This window comes from Neofelis nebulosa, chromosome 9 (assembly GCF_028018385.1).
Source record: "Neofelis nebulosa isolate mNeoNeb1 chromosome 9, mNeoNeb1.pri, whole genome shotgun sequence".
NCBI classification, from domain to species: domain Eukaryota; kingdom Metazoa; phylum Chordata; class Mammalia; order Carnivora; family Felidae; genus Neofelis; species Neofelis nebulosa.
The window spans coordinates 82,918,853-82,935,949 of record NC_080790.1 but is presented as its reverse complement, the minus strand read 5'-3'; the positions used below and the strand labels follow the sequence as shown (position 1 = coordinate 82,935,949).

Below are 17,097 nucleotides of genomic sequence, written 5' to 3'. Positions count from 1 at the left end.
GTAGGGAAATTTATGGATCATACCCAAAGTAGAGTCCACCACAAACCTAGACCCCGTCTAGAAGTAAGCAAAAATAGGAAGAAAACCATTACTCAGGGCCATCATGGCATATTGGATTTTGGAGTCAGCTAACCCTGCGTTCCAATAGTATTGTATACTTGGGAAAGGTATTTGAGCTTCAGAAGCTCAACACATGCATCCTCAAAATGTAGCTCAGAAGGGTGGTGTAAGGGTTTGTATGCTAAGTGCCTGAAACACGGTAAATGCTCTCAGCGAAATATTAATCCCTACAGCCATCACACGTACCATTGAGATACCAGGTGTGGTTCCCCTGTGACAGGTTTACATGTTTGTGCAAAACACCTACATTCATTCAACCTTGTCCTGCGTTCTCCTGGTTTCAGAGAGTAAATGCACCGCCTCCAGTGTCGTACCTGCTGTCACCCTCGCCCCACAGCAGCCCATATTAAATGTCAGCTCTCTGCTCTTTTCCTGTAACAGAGCTTCCGTATCTCCATTCCGCCTCAGCTTCCGTATCTCCATTCCGCCTCAGCTAGCCATCACATTGTAACAAAATCAACTGAGTTTATCCCCGCAACTGTGTGGGTGTAGTTGTTGGAGACATTTTCATTTAAAAACAAAAAACAAACAAACAAACAAAAACCCTACTCATGCTGATATTGCATACACCTACTTTTTTTTTTTTTTTCATTTAATTCTAGAAAGGTATGTGGTGGTGGACTGATGGAGATGTTTTTGGGAAAACATAGCATTCTACAATCCCTAAATGTTACTAAGTAGCTGATCACTTAAGCAGAAAGCCAGAACTAATTGAGACACAGAACCAAGTAACAGGCCTCAAAGATCATTCAAGTCAATACCTAATGTAGAACCAAAGGTTTTGGTGTCCAGTGACATGCTGCTCTCAAAAGCTTGAGCCAAAGTGACGCGTGACCATCAACAGATTCTGCATTAGAGGGGTGTCTGGGTGGCTTGGTTGGTTAAACGTCCGACTTTGGCTCAGGTCATGATCTTGCGGTCTGTGAGTTCAAGCCCCACATCAGGCTCTGTGCTGACAGCTCAGAGCCTGGAGCTACTTTGGATCCTGTGTCTCCCTCTCTCTCTCTGCCCCTCCCCCACTTGTGCTCTGTCTCTGTCTCTCTTTCTCTCTCAAAAATAAATAAACATTTAAGAAAAAAAAGGTCCTGCATCAGAGCTCGAGGTGAATAAAAGTTTGATAAACTCAAAACTAAGATTACCCTTTGTTTTGTTTCATCAACGTACTATAGGAATTCAAGAACCACACAGAGTCAGACCAACTTCAAGCTTCTCCTTATGGTGAAATGTGCATACAGAACTTACCATGCTTGAGTGTGCCGTTTTGTGACACTAAATATATTTGCCTTGGGGCGCCTGGGTGTCTCAGTCGGTTGAACGTCCGACTTTGGCTCAGGTCACAATCTCGCGGTCCGTGAGTTCGAGCCCTGCGTCGGGCTCTGTGCTGACCGCTCAGAGCCTGGAGCCTGTTTCAGATTCTGTGTCTCCCTCTCTCTCTGACCCTCCCCCGTTCATGCTCTGTCTCTCTCTGTCTCAAAAATAAATAAACGTTAAAAAACAATTTATAAATACATTTGCCTTGTTGTGCAACCCATCACCACCATCCATCTTGAGAACTCGTTCACCTTCCCCAGCTGAAACTCTGCACCCATTCAAATCTAGTTTAATAATAAATGTTTCATGCATGTCAAAAATACATAGAATGATATCATGAACACACAGGCACCTGCCAGGCAGCTTTCCCAAATTATAGTTTGTAACATTTCATCCGGATCTCCTCCTCCTCCTATTTTCTTCTTTTTTTTAAGAGATGGAACATTTGTCCATACAACTAGAAACCCCCACGTGGTCCACTCAGGCCCATTTCACTCTCCTTCACCCTCAAGGTGGCCACTATGTTCATAATTTTATAACATTTGTGCATATCCACAAATAACACATAGTACTGGGTTTTTTTAATGTTTATTTTTTTGAGAGAGAGAGAGAGTGTGTGTGCACACAAGTGGGGGAAAGGCAGAGAGAGGGGGAGAGAGAGAATCCTAAGCCAGCTCCATGTTGTCAGTGGAGAGCCTGGCACAGGGCTCGATCTCACGAATCATGAGATTCTGACCTGAGCTGGAATCAAGAGTCGGGCGCTTAACTGATGAGCCGCCTAGGCACCCCAACATAGTACTGTTTTTTGTTTTATTGTATCTTTACTATATATAATGACTGTAACTATTGTGTGTATTCTTCTGAAACTCTTGATCAACATTGCTTTGAGTTTTACCGGTATCAGGACCCTCCCCCAAATCTGGCTTCAACTCTCATGTCCTTTCTCTCCATCCTTTCCATCTCTTTCCCTTTCCTGATACTGATTCATAGGGGTTTAGAGCCAGAGTCCAGTGAACAGTAGAAGAAGAGAAGCCATGGTATCCCTGGGCGATACCATGAAGAACCCTGGATCAAGGGACCTACCTCTTATATCATGGAGTGCCAACCACGTGACCTAAAATCTGTTTTTCCTCATCTGAAGATCTGTGAACAAGGAACCCACGCAAGACTTTTTGTCTTGTTCCTGATTTTCAGCTGGGTGTGACACTGAGATTAAGCTTAGTTCCCCATAACCTAAGTACAAACAGCTCCAACCAAAGGCCCACTGAGAGGGACACTGCAGAGGAATTGGTCCTACCGCCCTCACCAGCCCCGGGCCCCACCCCTCACCAAAGAACAACACTCCACATCCGGAGAGAGGTCAAGGGACGGGATTTCAACTCCTACTGTGTCGGCTTGACTGGTAGATTTGCCCAACTGTCCCTGTGCCTCTGAACTAGAGGAACGTGGACTGGAGAAGAGGTGGGGGCACGGATGCTCACTGCCACGCCCACGTGGGCACACGCCACCAGAGGCTCTGGCTTCTAAGAAGTAAGAACGATGGGTCCTCACGCGCCTGCAGTCCTGATGGTAGACCGCGGCAGAAGGTGAGCTGGGAGCTTCAGGTGAGGGGAACACAAGCATCACAGGTCCATGGTACCAGGCCACCGCTGGTCATCAGCAGGAAAGAATAGCCGGATGAGAGCTCCCGGTAAGTGGGACACGGAGGTGTCACCACCCACCTACCTGAAAACCTTGGACAACAAGCTAAGAGAGCAGCGGAGATGCCCCAGGGAGGCAGCTGCCACCATGTGCAAAGACGGAGACATCTCTCTTTCTGTCTCTCACTGCTCCAACTAGGGCATGAGACACAGAGCAAGAGGACAGGTGCCTGATAGCACATGACGCCCACCTTCACACCAGTCCCGAGACTCATCTCCCCTCTCCGCTGAGAGAGCAAAAGAAAAAGAAAGGCTTTGAATCAAATGACTGATGTTTGGGGGCGCCTGGGTGGCTCAGTCAGTTCAGCATGATTTCGGCTCAGGTCATGATCTCATGGTTCATGAGATCGGGCCCTGCATGGGTTCTGCACTGGCAGCACAGAGCCGGCCTGAGGTTGTCTCTCTCCCTCTCTGTCTACTCCTCCCCCGCTTGCTCTCTATCAAAGTAAATAAACGTTAAAAAAACAATGCCTGAGGGGCACCTGGTTGGCTCAGTTGGTGACGTGTCCAACTTGATCTCACCGCTCGTGAGTTCAAGCCCCATGTTGGGATCTTTGCTGACAACTCAGAGCCTGGAGCCTGCTTCAGATTGTCTCCCTCTCTGTCTGCTCCTCCCCAGCTTGCTCTCTGTCTCCCTCAAAAATAAATAAACGTTAAAATTTTTTTAAAAAATGGCCAACATTTTAATATGGACTAGAGCTGCATCCTATAAATCCCAAATAATTCTCCAAAATACCCAAAATGACTAGCAATGTATAAAATTAGCTAGATCATAATTAAAGGACCTGATGGGAAAGGGGACTCAGCACTGGGGGGGGAATATATTTGTACCACACTCATTGAGCTCAGTTACCTGGCTACCCCCCATCGTCCACCTGCTGCAACAGTATTACAGAGTGCTTGTGGTGATAAGGTGAGATTTCATTTTGCACTTTTCCTTCCTTGATGAGACATCTCTAGAAAAGTCTTACAGCAAAACACTTACGCATTCAATCATGTAAGAAGCCCAAGGCTGCATGTTATGCCTTTAAGGGATCTTTTTTGTGTGTTTCTGAAGCAAGAAGGGGTTTAGGATCAGCGTGCTCATCTACTCTCCACGGTGTATAATTCACCAGTATAGATTTGTATTGCTTTGTGTCAAATCAATTCTAATGAGAAGCCCTTTGAGATAGAAAGGGGGAAAAAATCCCAGGGCGCCCTCTGCAGGACACTTGGAGCAATCATGGGCACCACTCAGGTGGCCTCAGACCTCACGAGGTTTATGGGTTTGGGGGATATCCTCGCGGCTCATCCGCAAGGAGTTTTAAAGAACTTTCAGGAAGCCAGGCAAAGCACATCTTTTGGATTCTCTGTCTCAGGTCCCACCCTTGAGATGTGGGACAGGCACAGCCCACTTGGAGCGTCACTGGGCAAAGTCCTGGAGGAATGGACGCTGCAACAGAGGAACAGAAATCTGCTTCCCGTTTGCTATTCGTCCTTCAAACTCCATCTCAAAATATGATACAAATAAAACCAGGCCAGATTATCCTTATTTTGCTTGGAAGCCATTATGTAGAGTCACAAAAAACAAACAAACAAACAAACAAAAAACCCAACAACAACAACAACAAAAAACTTGGACAGGAAGGAGCCCGCGAGCCAATGTCACTGATGCTCCTGGGCCCCAAGTTGGCTCCCGTTATTCATCATTTGGCAGACACCTGCGAAGGCGCCAGGACAAGGCAATGTCTGTACCTGTTGGCGCACAAACTGGCTACTGTCACAGTTGAGACGTACTACGGCTATTTTCCCCTTGTGTAAGAGAGACAAAGCCTGTCTAACATGCATAAGGTCATTTGTGGGGATTTTCAAAGCTAGCTTGCACTGCTGAAGAAAAAAGTTGGAAAACTGAGAAGGGAATCTGTTTTCAAGCACGAAGGTTAGGGGTGAATTTCCAGCCCTTGTCCACCCGCCCTCAATGAGATATTTGGTTTTGTTGATTTATTCCAACAGACATGGAGTGCCTACTAAGAATACCCTCTCAAGGCCTCAAGCATCTCTTCCCAAGAATGTCTCAAGAAATTTCTCAAGAATATCTGTGTCCTGGGGCACTTGGCTGGTTTCGTCGGAAGAGCGTGAGACTTTTGATCTCAGAGTCATGAGCTCAAGCCCCGTGTTGGGTGTAGAGATTACTAAAAAATAAATAAATAAACCTAAAAAGAAAAAAAAAAAAAGAATATCTGTGCCGTCAACTGTGGTATAGGAAATGAAATAAAGAGGATGACATCAGAGCAGGGCCAGAAACATCCTAAAATCCCAAACCTTCTTTTAGTTTTAGGGGAGCTCAACCTCCCCATAGGAGGTCAGCCCTCCACTGCAGCCTGCCTGACTCAGTCAGGCTCTGTCCTCTTCCTGTCTGGGGAGAGCAGTCTTCCCCACTGGGCCCTTAATACAAAAGACCCCCAAACACACCATCAGCCTCTTCTGCCCTTGGCGGGTTTTGTCATCACTGTTGTTGAAGTAATTTACTCTACCAGCATGGTTAGTGGGAGGCTAGAAGTTTCTCTCTTTCCGTGTGGAGCCTTGGGCTTTTCCTCACCTCTGTAGTATGACCCATCAAGTTTTTAAGATGCCCCCAACTGGACGGAGCAGTAGTGCCCCAGACACCATGACCCTGCTGGAGAAGCGCCCTGATAGGAGTCACCAGGAACGTGGCATGCACTTCCAACAGGTGCACTAGACAGGCCTGGGAATTACACAGCCTCACCCCAGAACGGAGACGTGTGCTACTGGGTCCTGCCAGATCAAAAACTTCCCACCCTAGAAGGAAAAAAAAAAAAAAAAAAAAAGAGAGAGAGAGGGAGGGAGCCAAACCATAAGAGACTCTTGAAAACTGAGAATAAACTGAAGGTCGATGGGGGTGAGAGGGAGGGGAAAGTGGGTGAGGAGGGCACCTGTTGGGAGGAGCAGTGGGTGTTGGATGGAAACCAATGTGACAATAAATTTCATATTTAATAAATAAATAAATAAACATTAAAAAATAAGAATAAAAAAAAACATCCCACCCTATCTTGTCGATCATTTCTTTTGAAACGTACAAAAATGTATAAAACAAGAAGTTTCCCATTGTCATTACCAAAATAGGAACTCAAATACGAGCCTAAAATTCTCCACTGAGACACCTTAGACTATTTCACTTTCTGGCATCTTTGGTCAACATGGTGTGAGTCACCACTTGTACAAGCTCTCTGGAGGGGAATTTGGAAGGATGTACCAGATGTCTTCATCTGGAAATCCTATTTCCAGTAATTTACCCAAGGCAAATCATCAGGTGAATGAGCCGTGTTTGCCAAAGTTACAGACTGGAAACAACCTAAACATCCATAAGTCAAGGGGTTAAATAAAGTATAATACCTCTATCCAATGGAATGCTATGCTACCGTTAAAAGCGATGCACGGTGACTATAGTTAATAATACTGTATTGCATATTCGAAACTTGCTAAGAGAGTAGATCCTAAAAGTTCTCATCACAAGATGTTGGCTTATTGTGGTGACCATTTTACAATACATACAAATATCAAATCATTATGTTGTACACCTAAAACTAATATCATGTTGTATGTCAATTATACCTGAATAAAAATGGAGCTTTGTGTTTATTGGCTCGTAACTATGTCCATGTGCTATTGCTATATTGGTATATTAGTATTTTACTAGAGAACATTTAGGTATGTATTTCAAGATCAAATCTTTGTAAATATCCATATGTAGGCTAAAATGCTAATAAATATTGGTTTTAAATAACTTCCCGTTTTATGAGTTTTTCTAGTGGGCAGAAAGTCGAGAAAAGCAAGAGCTGTCTACATTGTCCGAACAAAACAAAGCGAAATGCCTCCTTCTCTAGCTTCATCCTACCCTATAGAACACAGTCTTTGTTGTTTTCACAGGCAAACTGGCTTAAATGTCTGAGAATTGGGTGGGGTTTTTAAAAATTTTCTTTTAATTACTCTGGTTTTCAAACTTTTCTTGAGAAAATTTTAAACATAAAAAAGTTGAGAAAATAGCATGCTGGACCCCCATGAACCTCATTCATAGCCATCGATTCTTCCATGGTCTCCACCTCTCCCTGCACTGGATTATTTTGGGACAAATCTCAGACATCACAATGCTTAACTCATAAGCGTTTCAACATACCACTTCTGAAACACAAGGACTGTTTCGGAAACATACCAATACTACCATTATCATAAAAAAAAATTAACAGTAATGCTCCAATGTCATAAAACACCCAATCAGTGATAAATTTCCCTAAGGCCATTTCTTATAACTGTGTTACCTCGTGGATAGGTTACCTAATCTTTTATATCTTTAGTTTCTTTCTTTTTTTTTTTTTAAAGAGAATATATAGGATAATTGAAAGTATTAAATGAGATAATGTATTTAAAGAGGTTAGCATGGTATCTGGCACAGATGATTTGTGACATTATACACTTTCTCACTCCCTGGGTATTTATATGAATTTGCCCTTATACTGTAAATTACCTGTTCATTTCCTTTGGCCCTTTTTCTAGGGTGCATTATGGATATCAACCCTTAACTTCATACTTTTGCCCACAGTTTTTTGGTTTATTCTATGCTTTTTAAAAAAATTTTCTAATGTTTATTTATTTTTGAGAGAGAGACAGAGTGTCTGCAGGGGAGGGAAAGAGAGAGAGAGAGAGAGAGAGAGAGAGAGAGAGAATGCAAAGCAGGCCCCAGGCTCTGAGCTGTCAGCACAGAACCCGACATGGGACTCGAACTCACGAGCCATGAGTTCATGACCTGAGCTAAGGTTGGACACTTAACAGACTGAGCCACCCGGCCACCCCTACTTTTTTATGTCACTTATGATTATGTAGTAAAATATGTCAGTCTTTCTTTTCCTTTGTTTTGACCCAGTATGATATACATCTGCATTTTCTAATATTTTGTGTTTTCCTGTTTTTTTTATTTAGCACATATTAACTTTGAGAAATACTCTTTAAATGAGCCCTATAATCTATTCTTTCATTTAAAATGCAAAACAATGTAATCATTCTCTAATCCATGAGTTTATATATTTTATAGAATCAGGTTTTTCTTAAAGTGGAACAACTCTATAAATTATGTAAGATAATTTGGGTTTCCCCATATTTATGGTGATACCAACAACCAGTTTTTCTCTAGGGTCTAAAGTGCTTTTCACATATATAATACTCAAAAACAACCTATCAAGGAAGTACTATCCTCACCCGGGTTCTGGAAATGAGACCTGTGGCTGATGGAACAAAGAGATTAGAAAGCTTGAACCCATATTCTGCCTCTCTTTCTTCCTCAAAGCGGACTTCCTTAGCATGCCTGCCCCACAGCGCCGAAAATGAAGTAATGCATATAAAGCATGTAGGAGAATATCTGGAGTGTTGTAAGTGCTCTGTAAACGTTAACTATCATTATCATCATGAGCACTAACGCAGGAGTAAAAATCATGAGTGCAAAAGAATAATAATTTTGGTAAAAATGACAATATAATAAAAAATAATATTGTTAATACAATGTAGTAAGAGCCAATGTCCACTGAGGTCTTACTAGGTGCCAATAGGCATTATATTTACTTGCTGGTCATCCTACAGCATAGGTGCTTTTATTGTCCTCTTTTTATACCTAAAGCAACTGAGGCACAGAGTTTGTGACTTGCCTGAGAAAATCACCAGTTGTGCAGACGTACTCAGTTAGCAGGCGGTGGGGTTGTAACTGCAGTCTGAAGTCAGGGACACCCTTCTGGAGCCATTACGCTTAGAGCTCTGTCTTGTGGACACAGGAGGAGGACCTTCTGGCCCCCATCACAACTCTTGGGCTCAGTACTGCCATCTCTGAAGCGCAAGGGTTAAGAACATAGTGACAGACTTAGAAAAATGGCACTGAATACTTCAACCTTTGCCACGGCCTAAGAAAAGGAAAGCTATTCTTGGCCTTAAGTTAAAGACCCTCCGAAAGCTTACACGCACCGGTGAACATCCATCTCTTGAGCAAGGTGCCAGATGGAGAGCATTCCCTCAGCCGCCAGCAGAGGGCGCAGTGGAGCCGTGGGGAGGCACCGGCGTCCTTTCTTTTTTGCCAGGTTAAGGCGTGAACGTCATTTTCTCCTGTGTCTCTTGAGAAGAAATGCTTCTCTCTTTCTCAAAGGCCTTCACCCGCTTTCTTTTCCTCTTGTCATCCTTTTACTCAGGCAGGAGATTATGTTCATTTAAAACTGCCGTGGGAGAGACTTCTGCCGGTCCTGGGGTCATTTAAAATAACAAACAAAGCTAATTGACCCCGAAGTTAGATAAAGAAGAACCATAATAAGTTCTTGATAAAGCCTTGCTGATTGAAGAAAGAAGAATGTCATGATTGGCTGGGTCACCAGTAGGCTGGGAAGCTGGTGCTGTGTTTTTCAAATTGTTTTGGAAAACCAGAAGTTGGTCCTTAAGTCGGTGGGCCTTGACCTCGCATTTTGAAAAACTGAACGAGAGGAGAACAAAACAGAATCGAACATATAACAAAAAACGGAATTGTTTTTTTCATTCTCTCCGCGCGCGCGCGTGTGTGTGTGTGTACGGAGTTGCAATGTAAAATGTAGTTAATCCTGCAGTTTGCCGTTTACAAAACATGAACACCTTTGGTAGCAGAGGCCAGCACTTCATGTACGACCTAAGCTGCGTGTCTCTAAGGTCTGCACCCCTGGTTTGTCCTGCATGTGGCTCCATCTGGGATGGGGAGACAATAAATCATGGCTCTCTGGGCTGACCACATTCGACGGATGTATTGAAAACTCATCCAGCCCCTGTCCAACAACCTTCACTCCTTATGTTTTTCTTTTCTAGAAAGATGCTAAGCAGAGTGCTGGTGGTGGTGAAGAGCGAAGAGCGGGAGGGCTGATAACACACAGAGCAGGAGGGAAATAGGGAGAAAGGAGGTGTGACCACAAAACCATCACTGTGTAAACCTTTGGTCTCCAGAGCTTCTCTGGGTAAGTTAAGGGACAACATGAATAAATCAAATAGAACAGTAGGTATCGGTGACTCAGATTAAGAAGTAATACAGCCATTGAGTAGGAGGGGAAAAAAAGCCACTCTGCATTATTCTCACATTTTTCTGTAACTATAATCGCAGTTTGGGTTTTGCCCAGTTTTTCAGTGGACACAGTCACCCGGGTCGTGTCGTCAAGTTATAAATATTAGAATGGCGACACACTGGTAACCTGGTTGTAGTAGAAAAGGGTTTTTAATTTCTAGATTGATAAAATTGTCCTTTTCATATGAGCTCTGAACAAACAAAAGCGAGATTTAGGTTTCAGAATTGAGAGTTCTGAATTTACTTGATGGACTTCTGATCGTTGCAAGACTTGCAGCTTCATGTTTTCCCGTGGCCAGAAGGGGGAAGGGGCGTGTGCTGTTCAGGGACGGGCCTCTGTGTCCGATTCAGCCGGCTGCGGCCCACAGGGATGCCCCACCTGCTCTCGCCACGTCCAGCTCTCTTTGGCAGAGCTGCTAGAATCCCAATACCAGCCTCACCGCACAGCCAGAGATTGCAAAACACAGCACACTCCGGCCAAGCATTTGGTGCGAGGTCTCTCCGGGGGTGTGAGTGCACCTGTGTCTCCCTTGAGCGCATTCGGGGCCCGAATCAGAAACGATGTGCCTGGTCCTCTTCTGAGATGGTGGGAGGTGAGGGAAAAGCATTCTGATGAGGACAAGAAAAACTCCATCCTGTAGTCGGACCATCTGATGGTATATCCCTGTGGATTTCATTCTCTCTCTCTCTTTTTAAATATCTATTTATTTTGAGAGAGAGAGAGAGAGCAGGGGAGGGGCAGAGACAGAGGGAGAGAAAGAATCCCAAGCAGGCCCTGCACCACAAGTGCAGTTGCCGGAGCCAGATGCAGGGCTCGAACCAACGAAGCCGTGAGATCGTGACCTGCGCCCAGATCAAGAGTCAGACGCTAACCGACAGAGCCACCCAGGAGACTTTCACTCTCTTTTGTTATCCCTTCCCGTCCTGTAAAATCTTTTTTGGTCCTTGCAGGTGTCAGCTGCGCTTCTAGGAATTAGTCAAGGGTGGACAGGCCAGAGCATCCGCGGTGGGCAGTGGCAACTGTTGTTAATATAAGAACCTCTGAGGAAAGGTGACTCTGGAGAGCAGGGCCAGAGCCACAAGCACCGATTTCCCTTCTCAAGGGAAGAATCTCTCTCTCTCTCAGAGGTCTGGGGTTTGATTTTGATTAAAGCAAATGGCAGCATCCCTTCGAAGCTACCTGGGGAGGGAGGGGAGAGGGAGACAGATGTGTACAGAGCCCCATCCACGAAGGCCCCAGAGGAATCCATCTGAGATCTGAGAAGAGTGGCCTTTAGCCGTCACAACAGATGTGCTGCCGCTATGAGGGCCACCATCGCCCCCATCACTTCTTCTAGACATTGCGGATTCGTCATCTATAGAACAGTCTTTATTCAAAGAAGGAAACCAGGGAGGAATTTTCCACTTTAACTTTCCAGACGCGGCCCTGGATAAATCAACCAAACAAAACATCTGTTGGAGGAAAGTTTATTAAAAAATGAGTCAGGATCAAGAGCCAAAGAAAGGTCAACCGACTGGGCCAGAGCAGGCAGACCTCTGAGTCACCGCAGTTTGGCAGGGGCAGAAGGCGCTGGGGGATTGTGCCCCCCAGCCCCAGGTAGGTCAGACGACTCCTCGTGACTCTATGGCCTGTGCCAGGCACTTTCGCATATGTGTCTTTATCTCGGTTGACCTTCTGGGAAAAGACCAGACCTTCCTGGACCCTCTATTTAATGTGACTCAGTCTTTACCCAGGACTTTCTCACAGGCAGACTCACAGTATTTGAGGGGAGAAACCAAAGGAAGTGGGTCCTGTGGTTGATTCAGTCATTATAGGAAGGCGGACCAAAAGGTAACGGAGGGGTTCAACACATGTGTTTCATCTTTTCTTTGAACTATTCACCTCTCACCCCTGCCCCCAGGTGAGTCCTGTCCCCTCAGGTTATCTGGAGCCCCATTTACCTCACCATGCCCCACTGGGGAAAACAGGAGAGAATCAGTGGTGGCCCTCAGCTTTCATATAATCTGCCTTTCTATCCACTCTCCGGTGACACCTAAACCTTCCTAGTTGTGCAAACTTAGACATGAGTCCACAGCTGACAACTGAATATTTTTTGCTTTTACCTTCTAATCTATGTTTCAGTGGCAAAGCCAGGCTAATTCAATCACTTACATTTTTACCACATTGTATCCCTTTATTCCACTAAAAACTGGTAGAAATTAAAAATGGAACTGCTGGAACCAGGAAACTAGTAATAATAAAATTGAGAATGAGATGGGCGAGTACTCAGTATGAAGCTTACACTTCATGATCGCGAGCAACTTAATTACGGGTCCAAGTGCTGAGATGTAATGTTAAAGAACACCTACAAAACAGTGGAAATGCACATTTTGGGGGCTGCATTGTGGATAAAATTGAGGATCCTCAGTGGAATCCCAGCACCCCTTCCCTGAAATCTCTGTTAGGGACCAGCCCATTCTCTGACCCGCGGAATTAATGGTCTCTCCATCCTCAGCCAAGGACTATCTGCACAAACGCTACTTCAAGCCCTTCTCTCCCACCACCACTACCCCAACCAAACAATGCCTCTGAACTCCTGTTACAGAAATTCTGGAAGGCTCTGAGGCAAGTAGAGTCTTCAGGACATATTGTCGAGTTTCATTTCAGGGGCGTTCCGATGAAATAATGGCAAGAAGTGAGCGACTTCCGGTACCATACCAGGGTGCTTGGACTCACAGCCACTGAGTGTCTCAGGGAGAATGGAACATGATCTGAGAGGTAGTAGGACTGGCTTGAGGCTGGAGGAGGGGTGACAGCACGGTCCTCCGGAGGCCCAGGATAGGCCTCAGCTGGGTCTCCCCAGTTCAGGTACTTCCTTCAAACACTCTTCCGGCCTGGGATACTGCGTGGTAGAATGAGCCCGGCGGAAGGTTATTCCTGGCACCTACCTCCCAGGATTAGGCTTCGAAACTCCCTGAGCTCCTCATAATCAAGACCAAACTGCAAGCGGGGACAATATTCAAAGCCCCCATGGGAGCCGGTAGCCCTGTGTGGATACTCAGGGGATCAGGAAGTCTCGGGGTCCTTGCCTAAAGAAGAGGACACCAGCCAGCAGGCAGGGCAGTACGGTTTGGAAAGTTACTCCAGTTGAGCGCTCACAGCATGGGCCCCAGTCGTGGATGCCGTGGGTCTCAATAGGAGCGCCTGTGTCCAAGGGCATTCTTTGTGTGACTTTAAGAAGGTAGTCGAAAGCTTAGGATTCTCCAAAAACTGTGAGCTGCCTACTGCAAAACGTTCAATGCTGATTGATTTTTTTTCCCCCCTTCAGTTAAAATTTTTTTCCCTGAATATCATGACCAGAGTTCTTTCAAGTGTATCCTGACTCTTGGGGCTTCTCTGTCTCTCTTCATCCCCTGGAAAGAAAGGGCTTGGAAGGAAGGGGGAGGCTTTGGGGCATGGACTCCACATAAGCCAAAGTGAAGGACAAAATGCCTGTCTGACCCCCGCAGCCAACAAGCCTTCTCCAGCATCGATAGCAATCTCCAGGTACAAAGCAGAGAAGAGAAAACTGAGGCAGCGAGGGGAACAGAATGAGGAACACATCAGTGGCCATTGCTTTGCTCCTGGGTACCTCCAGAGAAATAGCTTCTTTTCCTTAAACTGGCAAATCCTCCATGAGGAATTCGGACTCCCGTGTTCTACAGAAACCAAGAAGCCAAGAGTTTACAAACACCTGATTAGAAGGACCCTAATAAGCTTATTACTTCTGGTGGTTGTCCCTAGTCCCCGTAATAAAATAGACACATGCTACTCTTCAAGCAGATAAGAAATAAAGAAGGGAGGGAGGGACTAAATAAGAATAATGAAACAAAAAGCAAATATTACACATGAATCTTAGTGACATGTGGCTAAGTGAAATAAGCCAGTCACAAAAGGCCAAATCCTGTGTGATTCCACTCATATGCGGGACCTAGCATAGCCAAAATCATAGACATAGAAAGCAGAACATTGAAGGGGCTGTGACAGCGGGGAGGGAGAGTTAGTGTTTAATGGGGACAGAGTTCCAGTTGGGGAAGATGATAAAGTTCTGGAACCAGACGGTTCTAATGGTTGTACAAGGTGAATGTATTTGCTGCCACTAAAGTATACAGCTAAAAATGGTTGAGATGGTAAATTTCACATTATATATACTTCAGCACAATGAAAAAAATCTTCAAAGAGCAAACATTAAGTAAAATAAAGAGGGGCTTGACGCTAAGTGAGAACTGGCATATGATGGCAAAGAAATGTGTCACCTTAGGTCACCTGGGAACCTAAATTCTAAAAGACTTCAGGGGGCTCCTCGTGACGTAAGATCCCACCAGACACTTTATGCTGTCTGCAGCCTGTCAAGAAGGTCACACAGCCACCTATTCCTGTCCCCCATCCCCCAGACTCCGTCCACTCTGCTCATTCCTGCACGCTTCTTTTCCTTAAATTGGGTCTTTGTTCTCCCAATTCACCCCTCCTGCTCCTCCTCCCCCTCCCCAGCCCCTGTCCTGCCCATTGGCTGATTCCCTTCCAGTCCCCATGACCCTTCATTTGGGCCATGCCTTAGTCTGTCTGGGCTGCTATAATGAAGCACAATACACTGGGTGGCTTATTAACACTGGGTGCCCTCATGGTCAGGTGAGGGCTTTCTTTCAGATCACAGACTTCTAGCTGTGTCCTCACATAGCCAAAGGGGCAAGGGACCTCTTGGGGTATCTTTTACGAGAGTACTAATCCTATTCGTGAGGTCTCCACCGTTACGACCCATCACCTCACCTCCTCCTCAAAGGCCTCACCTCCCAATACCATGACATTGGGTATTAGGGTTGCAACATGTAAATTTGGGAGATACAACATTCTGACCATAGCAGGTCACTTGTTTGGGTTTGATGTCATCAAAACCACAGAACTTGGACGCTATCTAAGCCTCAGGTCAGGTCTTTGAAAGTAGTTTACAGATGAGTTTACAGCTAATTTTTAGCATCAAAAATCCTCATGCCTTGTTCAAACACAGATTGACCTGTGATGAGGGGACACCGGCTGACAGATGGCTTTGTTTGACGTGGACTAGAATTGCCTCATCTTGGTGTGCCAGCTGTGTCTCTCACATGCTTCTAAGAATTCTGGCCTTCATAGGCCAGCTGGAAAAACAAGCGAATTGTTACTTATTTTTGATTTGGTGGGTAAAGTCTTTCAAGACTGGAGTCCAGCAGGAGGGTAACTAATGTGCAATCCCAGTGGCGCCACACTTGGTCCCCACTAGTCTGTGTGACTTTTAGGTGGCTTCCAGTATCAATGTGCTAAGACCGTGGTCATGAAAAAAGTGCCATTATCCTCGCCTGCCCTCCCCGCCATTCCCTGACTTCCATCTCTGGCCCCACGGATGCTACACCACATGCCAAACTTCCTGACATCTTAACCGCCACTCTACAACTCTCGCGCCCCATTACCCCAGGGCTCACGTGCTACATCTCTGCATTCAGGGAGTGTTCATGAGAGTCTGTAAGTGAAGGAGGGCCTTCTGGAGAGGTGACGTCTTTCCCTTAAGAAGTAGCTCTGATCAAAACAAGCAACAGACACAGGCCCTCTCACAACAAGTATATACGGTAGCAAGCTTCAAGCAGATGGTCCAAGTGTGATGCATCGTTGTCCCTCTGTAAGCCACCCCGTGCCAACAATGCCATCACTGGTGATGAACCCACCTTGGCCCCCCACTTGCCGGCTATGAGGTCTCAGTACATGTGCTTCAGCATCTGGGCGGAAGAAGACGGTGGAGGCCTTTTGGGTGGCATGTGATATCTCACCTTTTTCCAGAACTTGGTCTTTGCACACTGTGACTGCTCTGTGAAGTCCCCACTCCACTGGATGGCCCCGTGCTTCTGCTTGATGTACTGAATTGACTCTGGCATGGCCGTGTAGTCCTTGACCTTCTCCAGTTCAATCAGAATGACCTTCATCCCATCCTGGATGAGTGCATTATAGACTGCGATTTGTTCTTCGGACATGTTCTTTAACAGGTCAAAGCTCAGGAATTCAGGAACTATGATGATGATCAGCCTCCTGCACAGCTTGATGTTTTCATCAATGACATTGGCCACAGCTGGAAATAAAGAAAGAAGAGGTGGATTATCTCATGAGTGAAACAGCCCAGACCTCAGTGCTATTGAGAATATTAGAAAGGGGACCCAGAAAGACAGTGTGGGCTTTAAAATAAAGGTGACTTAGGAATGGATTAATAAACTTGTTTTAAGTTTATTTCTTTATTTTGAAAGAGAGAAAGCGAGCGGGGAAGGGACAGAGAGACAGGGAAAGAGAGAGAATCCTAAGCTGGCTCCATTCTTGATCTCATGGGGATCTCATGGGGCTCGATCTCACAACTGTGAGATCATGACCTGAGCTGAAATCAAGAGTCAGACACTTAACTGACTGAGCCACCCAGGCTCCTCAGTGAAAGTTTTTTGTTTTTTTTTTCAAACATTTATCACATCCTCTGTGAAACCTTCCTGACTTTCCCTGAAAAATTGGTCCTTGGTATTCATAAGTCTTATTTTTTGGTGGTTAGCTGTCACTTTCCTCAGGCTCCACCTTGTGAACTACTCCGAACAAGGGCTTTATCATCCCCAAGTTGATATCTCCAACTTAGCCGAAGGGCTGGTATATATTAGATGATTAACACATTTTTTTACATAAATAGATTTTAAAAGGATAGGGAAAATGTAGATAGCTCAAACACTGTATTAATCTTTATCAGTGTTTTCCTTTTGTGCTTCACAGCTACTTAAAGGCCCAGGACTTATAGAACTAATGTGAAAATGAATAACATCCCCTGATGATTTCTTGGGGAG

At 45.2% G+C, this 17,097-nt stretch overlaps 1 protein-coding gene across 6 annotated transcripts in view; it reads right to left on the bottom strand.

Moving 5' to 3' along the window:
* Nucleotides 1-15,835: 15,835 nt before the first annotated feature.
* IL1RL2 (interleukin 1 receptor like 2) overlaps nt 15,836-17,097 on the bottom strand; it is a 40,197-nt gene continuing 38,935 nt past the window's right edge. For all 6 annotated transcript variants that reach the window (XM_058684553.1, XM_058684552.1, XM_058684548.1 and 3 more), the window contains one exon: nt 15,836-16,352. In XM_058684553.1, the coding sequence (XP_058540536.1) occupies nt 15,985-16,352 (368 nt within the window). In that variant the 3' untranslated portion in view covers nt 15,836-15,984. The remainder of the gene's footprint in view (nt 16,353-17,097) is intronic.